The 13,818-nt window shown below is 47.0% G+C and overlaps 1 protein-coding gene across 1 annotated transcript in view; it reads left to right on the top strand.

The window, feature by feature from the left end:
* c19h8orf34 (chromosome 19 C8orf34 homolog) overlaps positions 1 to 13,818 on the top strand; it is an 86,261-nt gene that overhangs the window by 20,184 nt on the left and 52,259 nt on the right. The window contains exon 8 of the mRNA XM_056299845.1: positions 367 to 430. Within this exon, the coding sequence (XP_056155820.1) occupies positions 367 to 430 (64 nt within the window). The remainder of the gene's footprint in view (positions 1 to 366; positions 431 to 13,818) is intronic.

Raw genomic sequence — 13,818 nt, 5'->3', positions numbered from 1 at the left:
TGCCCCGGCTGCCATTCGGGCTCCCATCACTCGGTGCTTGTCTTCTTGCCCGGTGTCCTTACAGCCACCCCTCTGCGGTGACAGATAATCCATGTTCTCACTTTCCCTCCATCGTCAGACAACGGTGGCCCTTCTGCTTGTTAGCCGGATGTTTCCGGTGGGATTGTCTATAAAGGGTCACATCATTGCCACCGCAGCTTGCGGCATGAAAGGCACATTCCCCCTAAGACTTCCACCAAACCGCTGGTATTTTGAGCTTACACTGATACGGATTTTACGCGTGTTGAGTAATTCATATTTTGTCGGTTTTGAGTCTCGCGCCGTCCTCTCGTATATGTGCTGCTGTTGCGCGTGTTCTCTGTGCAGCGGTGTGCAACGGGAAGCCTCTTGTGTTCATGCATTTCTGCACCAGCCCCGCCAAGACAAATCTGTGTTCTCTGCAAATATTTTATTTAGGTTACTTTGTTTCTTTTCTTTATTTCTTCTTGGATTTTTTCCCCACTTTTTCTCCCCAGTTGTATCCACCCCCCTCTGCAGATCCGGGGAGGGCTGCAGACTACCACACGCCTCCTCCGATACATGTGGAGTCGCCAGCCGCTTCTTTTCACCTGACAGTGAAGAGTTTCGCCAGGGGGACGTAGCGCGTGGGAGGATCACGCTATTCCCCCCAGTTCCCACTCCCCCCCGAACAGGGTGCCCCGACCGACCAGAGGAGGCGCCAGTGCAGCGATCAGGACACATACTCACATCCGGCTCCCCACCCGCATACGCAGCCAGTTCAATTCAATTCAATTCAATTCAATTCAATTCAATTTATTGGCATTAAAAACAATGTGCAGGCACATGTTATAAATGAAATGTGGGCTGTGGCTTCACCAAACAGTGCAAGACAGACTCAGACAAACGCAGCAAACACAATATAAGATATACACACGTGAAGACCAAAAGCTAAAAATAAGTTAAAAAGAGCTGGAGTACAAAATATTTGAAAATATCTACAGACATTCAGCGGGTAGCCAGGTTCAGGTGGGCAACAGCTTGTGGAAAGAAGCTGTTTTGAGCCTGGTAGTGCGGGCTCTGAGGCTCCTGTAGCGCCTCCCAGAGCGCAGGGGGAAGAACAGTCCATGGTTGGGGTGGGTGGGATCTCTGCTTGTGTCTGTAGGGACACCCGACCAAGCTGGAGGTAACACAGGGATTCGAACCGGCGATCACCGTGTTGATAGGCAACGGAATTGATCGCCACGCTACCCGGACGCCCAGGTTACTTATTTTCAGTTTGATTCAACAGTAGTTCCAGTTTCTCCTGCTGCAAAGTAGTGTAAATGGCACGACTGAATGACTTGAATTTGACTGATAGTAGGAATATACATGGACTTCTTACTGTTTGCTTTACAGAGCCCCATACTAGTCATGCAGAGAAGCAGCGGTCTCACTAGGCCAGGGTTTCTTCTCTCTTACTACAAACCAAACACAGCCATACCCACAACCCACCATAGCAGCTGCACATAAAGGTGATAGATATGGCCATATACTAGATGGGTGTTTATGATCACAAATGACCCTCTTTTTATCATCGCTCGGTTTCCTGGGTATATTCCCCCAGTGGCTCCACATTATTTGTCCACAGCCATAATTCTGAGGTAATAATGCAGAGAGGTTGTTTGTGATTCTCTGTCAGGACCTGGCCTTGCTTCATTTTATTGTTACCAAGGCAGACAGACTGGATCCTCACACAGTGGTCTGCCACACCACTGTAGGCTGATTAAACTGATGGCAGCATGCAGGGAAAGGAACGGGGCTCAGATTCATGGACCTCATTAAGATATTTTTTCTTATGTACAAAGTTTGTGATGACCTGTGCATACCAAATTCAGTGTATTGCTGTATTGCTGACAGTAGGCAACAACGCATCATAAACTACAGTACACAGGGATTGTCAGGATACCGAAGCCATCTTTTTTCCCCCTTAACATATTTAAGCACGAGATTAGATTGACCTCTAGTGGATGAATGGTGTACGACAGCTACCGAGTAGGAATTCTGCTGGGACAACTTGGGATGTTGCAGACATTTGTCTGATGATATTTGCAAATGGAACCGAATCTTTTGTTTGAGCATGCGTGGAATATGAAATGGGGCGGGGTTCACAATTCAGCTAAAATGTCATTCACACAGACATGTACATGTTGGACCGAAGTCAAACCCAAACTTCCTCAAGTTGCTTAAACAGCCTTTATATAGTGATATGCATGGCACATTCATGTCATTTGGCACATAAAAAGGCAATAATAATAATGATGATAATAAACATTTTATTTAAAGGTGCCTTTCATGACATTCATGGTCACCTTACATCAAATACAATATAACAAAGGAGTTAAAAACATTAGTGCAGTCAACAACAAAACACACAATAAGCAATCGAGCATACATCAGCAGGAGGTAAAAAAAAAATGATGCTGTTAAATACAAAAACAAACCATAAATGATAAATGATTTTTGAATGGTGTCTGTACTTTGCCCACCTACACTATCTGTGTAGGGCCACGGGGCTCACCTGCCCTGAAAACTCAGGTACATAAGAATGCACTTAAACCTAAATGCAACACATACACACACACACAAAAAATGACACACTTGCACGTGCATGCACACTCATTCACACACACAGGAACATCAACATGCACTCAGCGCAGAATAACATGGCAATAGTGGCACCACAACAACATGTAAGCGATATAAGCAGAAACTGCACTGTTATTCACCGTCATCATCCAAGTGGTTGTGTACTTTATTGCACCACGTGAGCACTCACACACTAACACACCTACACACACACACCTGCACACACTCTTGTCTTCATGTGTCACAGTTACGTATTGTGAATAGCTGATCAATGTGATTGTACTGTATAGCACCATATGAACTCTCGCACACACACACACACACACACACACACACACACACACACACCTGCATGCACACTTGTCTTCCTTCATGTGTCACAGTTACGTGTTGTGAATAGCTGATCAAAGCATCCATCCCATTATAATCAATTTCCAGCCCAGACTGTGTTGAACATATATCCAAACTGTGCACACACACCACTCCCCCCCCCCGCCCCCCTCCTCCTCCCACATCTCTTCTCGCCGTCTGTTGGGTGCAGGGATTTGTTCGTCACGGCTGCTGACGAGTTGTGAACATGCTTGTTGCGGTGGTGCGCCTCAGCTGCCCAAATGAAAGAGCTGACGCTTCTGAGAGACGACCGTGTCCCGTGGCGTTCCCTGAAACATGGTGTTCACACCCACGTCTCTATCCTCCACGGGGGCTGGGGGGGGAGGGAGAAACAGAGAGGGGAGGTGAAGAGTGAGATGGAGGAGAGAGACAACCGGTAGAGTCTTACAGAGCAAGTCTGGCTCTGATGTTCAGGGCGGTAATGAACATATTGCAGAGTATCCACTGGGAGGCAGGAGAGGAGCGGTTGTCACTCATACACACACACACACACACACACACACACACACACACACACACACACACACACACACACACACACACACAAAGTTCTCCCCCTTGACTTGGAACGATGAGCAATATAGAATCTGGCTTCAAAAACAGGGAGAAAAGTTAACAACTAATCCTCATTTCCATATTGTGCCATTGTGTTTTCAGAGCTTGCTGCATCTGTGCAAGTAGGAGCTTATGGGGGAAAAAAGAAGGACAGGATCCTCCCTGGAACTGTTTACAGTGTTGCTAGCCAGGCTGTTCAGATTGAAAAGATTAATAACATATGAAGACAAATGCTCAGCGTTGATTTGTTTTGTTCCAGCAGAAGAAAGAAGAAAAACAAAATAGAGCCAAGTCTGATTGATTTTTAGATGCTCTCTCAGGGACTGTACTGTGTGTACTCCCAGTGTGTTTTCATTAGCCTCACACTTAATATTCAGTTAAGTCCAAACCCTCTCTGAAAACGAACATGACTCACGCTGTCTTGTAAAAACCGTAGAAAATGTCAGGATTCTAGCCTCGGTCGGTTAGCGAGGCCGCAGTTTTATACCGATCTGAAATAAGAAACAACTTGAGTTCAGCGTGTGGGGAGAAACACCCTGTTTCTGGCCTTTCTCTGTTATTTTATGGTAAGTTAATAAGAGGAGCTAGCCAGTTTCCCAGTATAAAGTCACTGGTCTCGTCATGCTCGGTGGAAGTATTCCATTTCAGGAAGATTTCTCCCAATTTTCCGAATCGGCCCAAATCTTCTTTTTTTTCTGAATTTGTCCTTGGATGTACTCTAAATGTATTGAAAAATGTCCCTTTTTCTACTTGGCACGGGCCATCAAGCCCTAGGCACTCTTAGTAAAATTTGGGGTTTTTTCTGCCCTTATTGCATTCAAAGCAAACTCAGCAAAACAAAAAACGTTGGTGTGCTTTAAAGCAAGTCACATTGGAGCAGTACAAGTGCCAGAGAACTATTTGGTATAAAGTCAAAACGTCTTGATGCATGCTCAATAGTCCAGGCAAGAAAATCAAAGGAGGTTGAATCAGTTCATCTGGATACAATGTTTATTGACAGATACATTTCATCACTCAACTAAGTAACTAAGTGACGCACTGCTTCCAGTATGGGAAGATGGCGGCGCAAATTCACGTTTGCAGCGGCCTCACCCAGTACCGGTGTGGGAAGATGGCGGCGCGAATTCACGTTTGCGGCAACCTCACCCAGTACCGTCCATGCAGTGTCTTTGTCCACATCCGCATCTAAGTTTATCTTTGTTTTGATGGCTGGGACAGCTGGCGCTGGATCGGCTGGGAGAGCTTGGTCTGTGCGGCGTCCTGTGGGCCCAGGGCCCTGCCCGGAGCTGTGACCGAGGAGGTGGCATCAAGGGTGGTCTGACAGGACGCAGAAGCGGGGCAGGCTAAGCTAACTGCTAGCCCATGCAGACCGGCAGTTCCGATAACACTGAGGGCGGTCTGGTGGTGGCCTCGCCTAGCCTTAACTGTGTCGAAGGTGTCTGGCTGGGAGAGCTGGCGTTTGATCAACTGAGGGAACCTGGTCTGCTGCGTCCTGTCGGCCCAAGGACCACGGCCCTGACCGGAGCTTCGCCCGAAGAGGAAACACCGAGGGCGGTCTGACAGGACGCGGAAGCGGGGCAGGCTAAGCTAACTGCTAGCCCATGCAGACCGGCAGTTCTGACAGTCATCCTGGCTGGCGTTCGTTCTCCTGGACAGTGAATTTTTTGTTTAGTTTAGATATGTGTTAGTTTGGATCTACAGTGCATCCGGAAAGTATTCACACCCCTTCACTTTCCCCTCATTTTGTTATGTTACAGCCTTATTCCAAAATGGAATAAATTCCTTTTTTTCCTCATCAATCTACACACAATACCCCATAATGACAAAGCAAAAAAGGTTTTGTAGAAACTTTTGCAAATTTATTAAAAAATAAAAAACTGAAATATTGCATGTACATAAGTATTCACACCCTTTACTCAGTACTTGGTTGAGGCACCCTTGGCAGCGATTACAGCCTCAAGTCTTCTTGGGTATGAAGCTACAAGCTTGGCACACCTATATTTGGGGTATTTCTCCCATTCTTCTCTGCAGATCCTCTCGAACTCTGTAAGGTTAGATGGGGAGCGTCGCTGCACAGCTATTTTCAGGTCTTTCCAGAGATGTTCAATGGGATTCAAGTCTGGGCTCTGGCTGGGCCACTCAAGGACATTCACAGACTTGTCCCGAAGCCACTCCTTGGTTGTCTTGGCTGTGTGCTTAGGGTCGTTGTCGTGTTGAAAGGTAAACCTTTGCCCCAGTCTGAGGTCCTGAGCGCTCTGGAGCAGGTTTTCATCAAGGATCTCTCTGTACTTTGCTCCATTCATCTTTCCCTTGATCCTGACTAGTCTCCCAGTTCCTGCCGCTGAAGAACATGCCCACAGCATGATGCTGCCACCACCATGCTTCACTGTAGGGACGGTATTAGCAAGGTGATGAGAGGTGCCTGGTTTCCTCCAGACGTGACGTTTGGCATTCAGGCCAAAGAGTTCAATCTTTGTTTCATCAGACCAGAGAATCTTGTTTCTCATGGTCTGAGAGTCCTTTAGGTGCTTTCTGGCAAACTCCAAGCAGGCTGTCATGTGCCTTTTACTGAACAGAGGCTTCCGTCTGGCCACTCTACCAGAAAGGCCTGATTGGTGGAGTGCTGCAGAGATGGTTGTCCTTCTGGAAGGTTCTCCCATCTCCACAGAGGAACGCTGGAGCTCTGTCAGAGTGACCATCGGGTTCTTGGTCACCTCCCTGACCAAGGCCCTTCTCCCCCGATTGCTCAGTTTGGCTGGGCGGCCAGCTCTAGGAAGAGTCCCGGTGGATCCAAACTTCTTCCATTTACGAATGATGGAGACCACTACGCTCTTCGGGACCTTCAAAGCTGTAGACATTTTTTTGGACCCTTCCCCAGATCTGTGCCTCGATACAATCCTGTCTCGGAGGTCCACAGACAATTCCTGTGACTTCATGGCTTGGTTTCTGCTCTGACATGCACTGTCAACAGTGGGACCTTATATAGACAGGTGTGTGCCTTTCCAAATCATGTCCGATCAGTTGAATTTACTACAGGTGGACTCCAATCAAGATGTAGAAACATCTCAAGGATGATCAGTGGAAACAGGATGAACCTGTGCTCAATTTTGAGTGTCATAGCAAAGGGTGTGAATGCTTATATACAGGCAATATTGCAGTTTTTTTATTTTTAATAAATTTGCAAAAAGTTCTACAAAACGTTTTTCACTTTTTCATTATGGGGTGTTGTGTGTAGATTGATGAGGGGGGAAAAAAAGGAATGTAATCCATTTTGGAATAAGGCTGTAGCATAACAAAACGTGGGGGAAGCGAAGGGGTGTGAATACTTTCCGGATGCACTGTATGTGTTCTTGCAGTTTTTGGATATGCGTTGTCTTTTGGCTTTGTGTTGCACTGCCGTGGGCTGGGGGGAAGCGATGTTTTGTTTCATTTCACGTGCGCACGTGCATGAAATGAAATGACAAAAGTGTTTCTGATCCTGATTTGTGATCCTGACATCTTCAGACGTCACTTTAGCTGAGTGATAAAACGTATCTGTCAGTAAACATTGTATCCAGATGAACTGACTCAACCTCCTCTGATACCCGATACGGACGTTGCCAGTACTAATGCCTCAGCACTTTCCCAGCGCCAGACGAAATCGTGGCCGAACGTGGGCTGTAGATGTTGATGTTGTGGCACATGTTGGTGAAGGTCTTTTATGAGATCGGTCTGCCGTACATGTTTTGGCAGCCGCAACAACCTCACCCGCTCTTCAGACTTGTCATTACTTGGCTCGTTCCTGCGTTCAGTATGGTGAAACACCGCGAACAGTATCGTTTTCCCCACTAAAGTCCTACCCGACGGCGGCCACTAAACACGAGGAGGTACGAAAAGCGTTCATAATTTACATATTCATGGTTATTGCCTTAGATACGCCGGAGATGGAAAGTATCAGCAGGAACATTTGTTTTACATGTGGATCTTCGGGGTAGAATTTATGACGACCTGGCACACGTCAAGGGAAGTATATATGCGAAGTTTCTGGAAACTGCTCTGGGACCAACAGGATGGTCATGGCCCACAAACTGCACTTCACACGCATAAACACACATGCACTCAAGTACTCACATAAAGAACAGACTAATACCACACACACACACACACACACTGCAGCATAATGTAACAGAGATGCTGCAAGAATGAAATATCCAGAAGGAAGATATCAAACCCTCCCCCCTCCGCTGTGTGAGTCAACAGGCCGTCTTTGTAAATCTCTGGTGAGGGTCCTGAAAGAGGAGAGGGTAACACGAGCGGGCCTCTACTAGGTGATTCACAGTCCACAGAGAGGCATTACGGGTGCATCATGTAGTTATGTCGGATCTCCGATACACGCAGGATTAAGACGGTATCTGGTGGTGCTTGGATCACCGTGCCTGTGCAGCTCCATTGTGTCTCTGTGTGAGCGCGTTATATCTTCGATGATCAAACCCAGCCCGGCTCAGACGGTGGTATGGATTTTTTTTCGTTTTTTGTGTTTTTTTGTTTTTGTTTTTTTGTTCTATGTCAAATTCACTTGGCGAGGCGCAGTGAGCGAAAGTCTCTCCTTCCCTCCAGCTTTCCCTCGTTTCCCAGACTGGAATTGAAGTCAAAAAGGCGTTGTGTCAGGAAGTCATCTTTATTGAAGATATTTGACTCCCACCGTCTGAGAGTGATTTAGGCTGTGGTCTGCCTGTCAGCCAGCAGAGGGTCTAAAGACTCGGCTTGTCCTAATGAATGACTCTCTGTGTTAAAAAGAGGGGAGAATGAATCCCTTTTCATCTCCACCGGCGTTTCAGGCGGCCGGCTCCCAGCGCTCCAGCCCCGGCGCTCCGGTTGATTTGAGGACGTAACCTTGTTGAACGTGCGTGCATGCGTGCAATGTGTGTGTCTGTAACCCTCATTCTACTCTAGCTTTAAGCCCTCTGTCATACTATATATGTGAGATGTGCGTATCTGTCCGTGCCAGTGTACCCTCCATCCGAAGCTGTGTTCGACTTGTTCGACAGCAACGTAGCGAAACGTTTATTTAAACGGAAACGGTGGTGCGTTGAACACCCCGTTGTGTTGTCACGCAACCACCGTTACAACGATGGCAGCCGAGAAGGCCATTCTTTTCGACGAAATCTCCGGAGCCTGAAGAGATCGGTTTAAAGTGGCTGTAGATAACTTTTCAAGGACCCCCCCTCCCCCCTCCCCCCAAGTGTCTTTGTTTGCGCCACTGTCGCAGAGACAACCAGGTCGCTTTCTGTTTATTAGCAGCCTGGCTACTGTCCTAAGCAAGAAGCAACCGTAAGAACCCCAGTTTGAACTGGAAACCCCGACCTCGCGAAGGCAGAGTAAGACATCCGGTAGCATAAATAAGTTGGCAGGTTGTGTTACTCACTGATCCAGTAGACAGAATGCCAACTGAATGTCAGTTGGGAACCCTCTCCGGTCCCGGGAGGGAGTTGTGCGAACTCTACCCGTTTACCCGTCGAGATCTGTTGCCCCCCCCCTAGCCAGAGTTTGATGTGACAATGGAACGCTTGATTAACCTTACCCTAACTTCACACTAACCCTAAGCTTAACCCAATGCTTACTTTAACGCATTTCCTTTGTGCCATCAATTGAGCCCTCATTTTCCTGCGAGATCGTACCCGGTGGCAGACAGAATTGCATAGTGAAAGCGGGGCTTATAGGGGACCAACCGAAATGCCGATGGTGTCATTATTCTGTAGGCATTACACTGTGCAATCAACATTTACTTCAGAATGATAAGTTAAACAAAAAAAATTGTCTACTCTCACTTTAAATACGTGTTTAATACTACGAAATACTTACGACAAACTTCTAATGTCTTCAGTTGTTGTGGTTGCATACACCAAGATGCATTGATAAACGAATTTAGTTGGATCCATTGTGCACACTGCCTTTCTTCTTCGGTGGTATGTCGACAACAGGGTGGCACGGTGGTTAGCGCGGTCACCTCGCAGCAAGAGGGTCCTGGGTTCGAACCCTGGGGTTGTCCAACCTTAGGGTCGTCCTCTGTGTGGAGTTTGCATGTTCTCCCCGTGTCTGTGTGGGTTTCCTCCGGGTGCTCCAGTTTCCTCCCACAGTCCAAAGACATGTAGGTCAGGTGAACCGGCTGTACTAAGTTGTCCCTAGGTGTGTGTGTGTGTGTGTGTGTGTGTTGGCCCTGTGGTGGCCTGGCAGCCTGTCCAGGGTGTCTCCCCGCCTGCTGCCCAATGACTGCTGGGATCGGCTCCAGCATCCCCGCGACCCTGAGTAAGGCTAAGCGGTTTGGATAACGGATGGATGGATGTCGACAACGTCCAAGTATCTCCTGGCAGTGTCCAGCGCCATCTTGATTCTTTCCGACTCCCCCTTTATTTCAGCAGTGCAGTTTATGACCATGGCAGTGAATGCTGAAAATCTTTTCTTGTCAATACAGATATTGTGATCAGCTCCATTCCTTTACTGCTCCGGTTCTTTTTGGACTGCCGTCATCTCACGATTTCTCTCCAATCTCTTAGCAGCTTCGGGGGACGAGAATCCCCTTTCTGCTCTCATTTTATTCACGTTCTTTTCCTTAGTTTTCGGACACTGTGCTAACCCTGTATTGTGATTTCCCTTGCAGTGCAAGCACTTTGCTTGCAATTTTACAATCTTCAACATTGCAGTTGTCCTCCCCACATTTCCCAGCTCCTCTCATACTGCAGCACCAGGTCCGTATTCTTAACAAAACATCTGAGAAGCGCTCTCTCATATGGCCTCACCCCGTAACTCGCATAATCAAGGTACACTCTTTCTAGCAATGCCCCTTCAAAAGTCCAACACAGAATTACTGTTCTCCTTCTTGGAATCTAGGGATTCTTCTTGCCTCACACACAGCTGCAACATCCTGAAATGACTCAGCCTCTACTGACCGTGGCACGCCACTTATCACTCCCTTCTTTGTTTTGATCCGGGTGGGATCTAAATCTACCCAGCAACGAGCTTTATATACATCAGTCATAAGGGCTATATCTCTCTGACACATTGATATACAATCAATGATAACCTTCCCATTTCTAGTTATCCTGATCGATTGTACATCTCCCAAGTTTTCCCCCTTCAAACTCCCCGACCTCATATAGGTTCTTGAAAATCCCATCTTCTCTTGTCACGGCTATCACCCCAACAAGATACGTCTCCCCTGTTCTCAGTGACTGAGTAGAATTATGTGAGTAATTTGATGCATTCTTCTTCCCTTTCTTTTTATTTTCTAATCCTCTCGTGTGTCCTAATTCCATTTTCAGTTTCGCTCTCCGACTCCGACGCCATTTCCGCCCCTCCCCGCGCACTGCCTTTTTAATATGGCAGTTATATCAACGTCGCTGCTGATTGGCTAATACCTCTGACACACCCACCAAACGAGAAAATGTACCTCGAAGCCCCGTTTCACACCGTCTCGAGGAAACACGTCGCTCAACCCAGAAACTGTAGCAAAACGGTGCACGCCGCTTTCAGATTGAACGTGAACCAGGGTAAACAAACCAACAATGTGAATTAAAGAACGGAAATCCGTGTGATTTTTCCATTTTCATCTTTAAATCAACAATTGGAGTAGAAATTTAACCAAATCCTGTAAACAACTTGTTTTTCGCCTTTGTTGTTGTTGTTGTTGTTGTTGTTGTCCTTATTCTTCTTCTTGGCTTCCTCATTAGCGAGGGTTGCCAGCATCATCAAGACGGCCTGCTTGCCAAACAAGTCTCCTCCAGTTCCGTCTGTCCTGAGCTGATCTTGTTGCCTGCGATATTTTCAGACTAGCTTTTATTATGTCTACATTATCTGCCCCTACTGAGTCTAACTCCCAGCTCAACTTACGTCTGATTGGCTGGCGGGGCTGCTTGTCTCGCCAGTCATCATGGTTGCATTAGGATTACATCCGGTCAGACACCCAAAGCCCTCACTGATTTCTTTTTTTCATTAGGCTTTAAAAAAGAGGCTTCTTTCTTGGTTTCCAATAGATCTGGCGCCGGGCGTTGGTCCCTACAAGATTCCACAGTGGCATCGCTGCAACAATAGGAAGGTATTATGTTGTTCCATAGTGGAAAATGTCACAGCGAAATATCGGAGTTTGCTAGCTATGGGCGTACAGCGAGGGTGCTCCCCTAAACCGAATGCTATTAAGGATTTCTAGTTTAACTTATTTCAATATGGATAAAAATATCTGCTTTTGAACTAGGCTCAGAACAGGATGAAAGAAAAGGCACGAGACTGGAGGCATCCTTCCATGTACAAAATCAAAGCCTGTCTCTGCCTAAAACTGTAGTTTCACCTGAGAAAATTCAGACAAACGTTTGGACTGGAGTGTCCTACAGAGGCCGCAGCAACTGTTTTCAGTAACTGCCTCGTTAAAAGAAGTATAATGGTCAAAGGATGGGTCACCTCTGCAGCTAGGTGTAACTACCGGTTACCGGCTAATTGATGGACAAACTTGTACTGGAACATGTTGTAAACGCTGAGTGTTTGTTGCAGAGGAGTGCTGAAGGCATGTCCTGAGTGGAGATAAGAGAATCTGCAGGGAGCAGCTGCACAGCGAGGGAGCAGGATGACCACAGCATCACCACAGGGGACATGTGAGGGAAAAGAGGGGTTTTAATTCAACAGCTGATATATCACTAAGCTGCGGGAGCATCTACACAGAAACACTTAGACACATGGCACCAAATTCCTGCTGACTCACAGTATGCATTTACCTGGGCCGGGGGGGGGGGCTTCTCAGCTGATCAACTCTAACTTCTACAGTCTGACTTTGTTTTCTATTTCAATCTGTGCAGCAGCTGCATCTGCAAGTGCTTAAGAAGCATGGACAACACTGCATAACAAGACTAACATTAGCTACGTAGGCTAGCGTGTTTAGCTTTTTCACCCTGGGCAATTTGAGAAAATCACTATATATGGCTCTCAAGCTTTATGCCGCATATTTACATAATGCATTTAGCCAACACGATTGCCAATGTTGGCAGAGACCTCACGCACTCACTGACACCAGCATTACCCCCCCCCCCACACACACACACACACATTCACCCACCCACTCACTCTTATTGCCCATTTCTGTACTGCCCAAACAACCAAAGAGACAACAACAGTTTCCCTGGTAGCGGTGTCAACAAAACAACAGTGGAGCGGTGTCATCGGCAAGCATTGTCTGCAGCATGAGGAGAGAAGGTGGAAGTAGATGAGGGCACACACATTTGTTGGTGTGGGCTCCCCATACTAAATCTATCACACAAACTGCAGGCTTGGAGGCGCTTGGTGGTACATCTGTGAAGGTTACGCCAGTCTCATGGCGAGCGGAATGTCCCCAGTAAAAGCCTAATAGCTCACAATTTGAAGCCTGTAAAAGTCTCTATGGTAGAGACGGATAAGTTAATCAAGAGGCAAAGTGCAGATGTATCACTTAAAGCGATTAACATCACGCCAGCCGACTGCTGCGATCATCGCATAAATCTCACTTTAGTTATGATGTAGAAAACGCCCCGATAAATCGGTAATCACCAAGTCAGCGATGCCTTTCTTTCTAATGGGGCGATTGTTGCACGCGGTACCACAGTTTAGACGGATCGAGAAGATGTGTCTCCATAGACAAAATGTTGCTGTGGCTACCGTAGACAGCGGCGAAAGATGCGAGATAATCCTCACAAAGATGACCTCTATGGAAAGCGCTGTCGTCTAAGCTACACGGGCTCTGTGCATGGAGGGGTGGTATGAAAGGACGCATTGTGTCATAGCAGAGCAATCTGCCGAAGCGAAGACCGAACTTGCTTATATGGTATGACGCTCGAAATTCCCTTGTTCGTATTGACAGTTTTGTGTGTTTGTGACGGTAAAGAAAACATCGAGTCACCTTTAAAGTATGCCCGAGCCTGGCAGATGGCTTCCTGTCTGCTCGAACATGAGGTGATGTAACTGACAAATAGATTAGCATCGCTGGAGTGAGTTATAGCTTCGACTTTATCCAGTAATTGCTGTGTAAGCAGCATGTGTGTGTGTGTGTGTGTGTGTGTGAGGGGAGACCAGCTTTGACTGACTGTCTCGGCTGAACAGTGATGCTTCCCTCTATTTGTGGATTTTTTTTTTTAATTTTCATATACTCTATTGATCCCCGTAGGGGAATTTGGCTCTGCATTTAACCCGTGCTAGCTGTGTAGCTAGGAGCAGCGGGCGGCCGCCGTGCAGCACCCGGGGACCAAATCCAGT

Source organism: Lampris incognitus, chromosome 19 (assembly GCF_029633865.1).
Source record: "Lampris incognitus isolate fLamInc1 chromosome 19, fLamInc1.hap2, whole genome shotgun sequence".
NCBI classification, from domain to species: domain Eukaryota; kingdom Metazoa; phylum Chordata; class Actinopteri; order Lampriformes; family Lampridae; genus Lampris; species Lampris incognitus.
The sequence above is the reverse complement of the archived record's forward strand: the minus strand, read 5'-3'. Positions and strand labels throughout refer to the sequence as shown.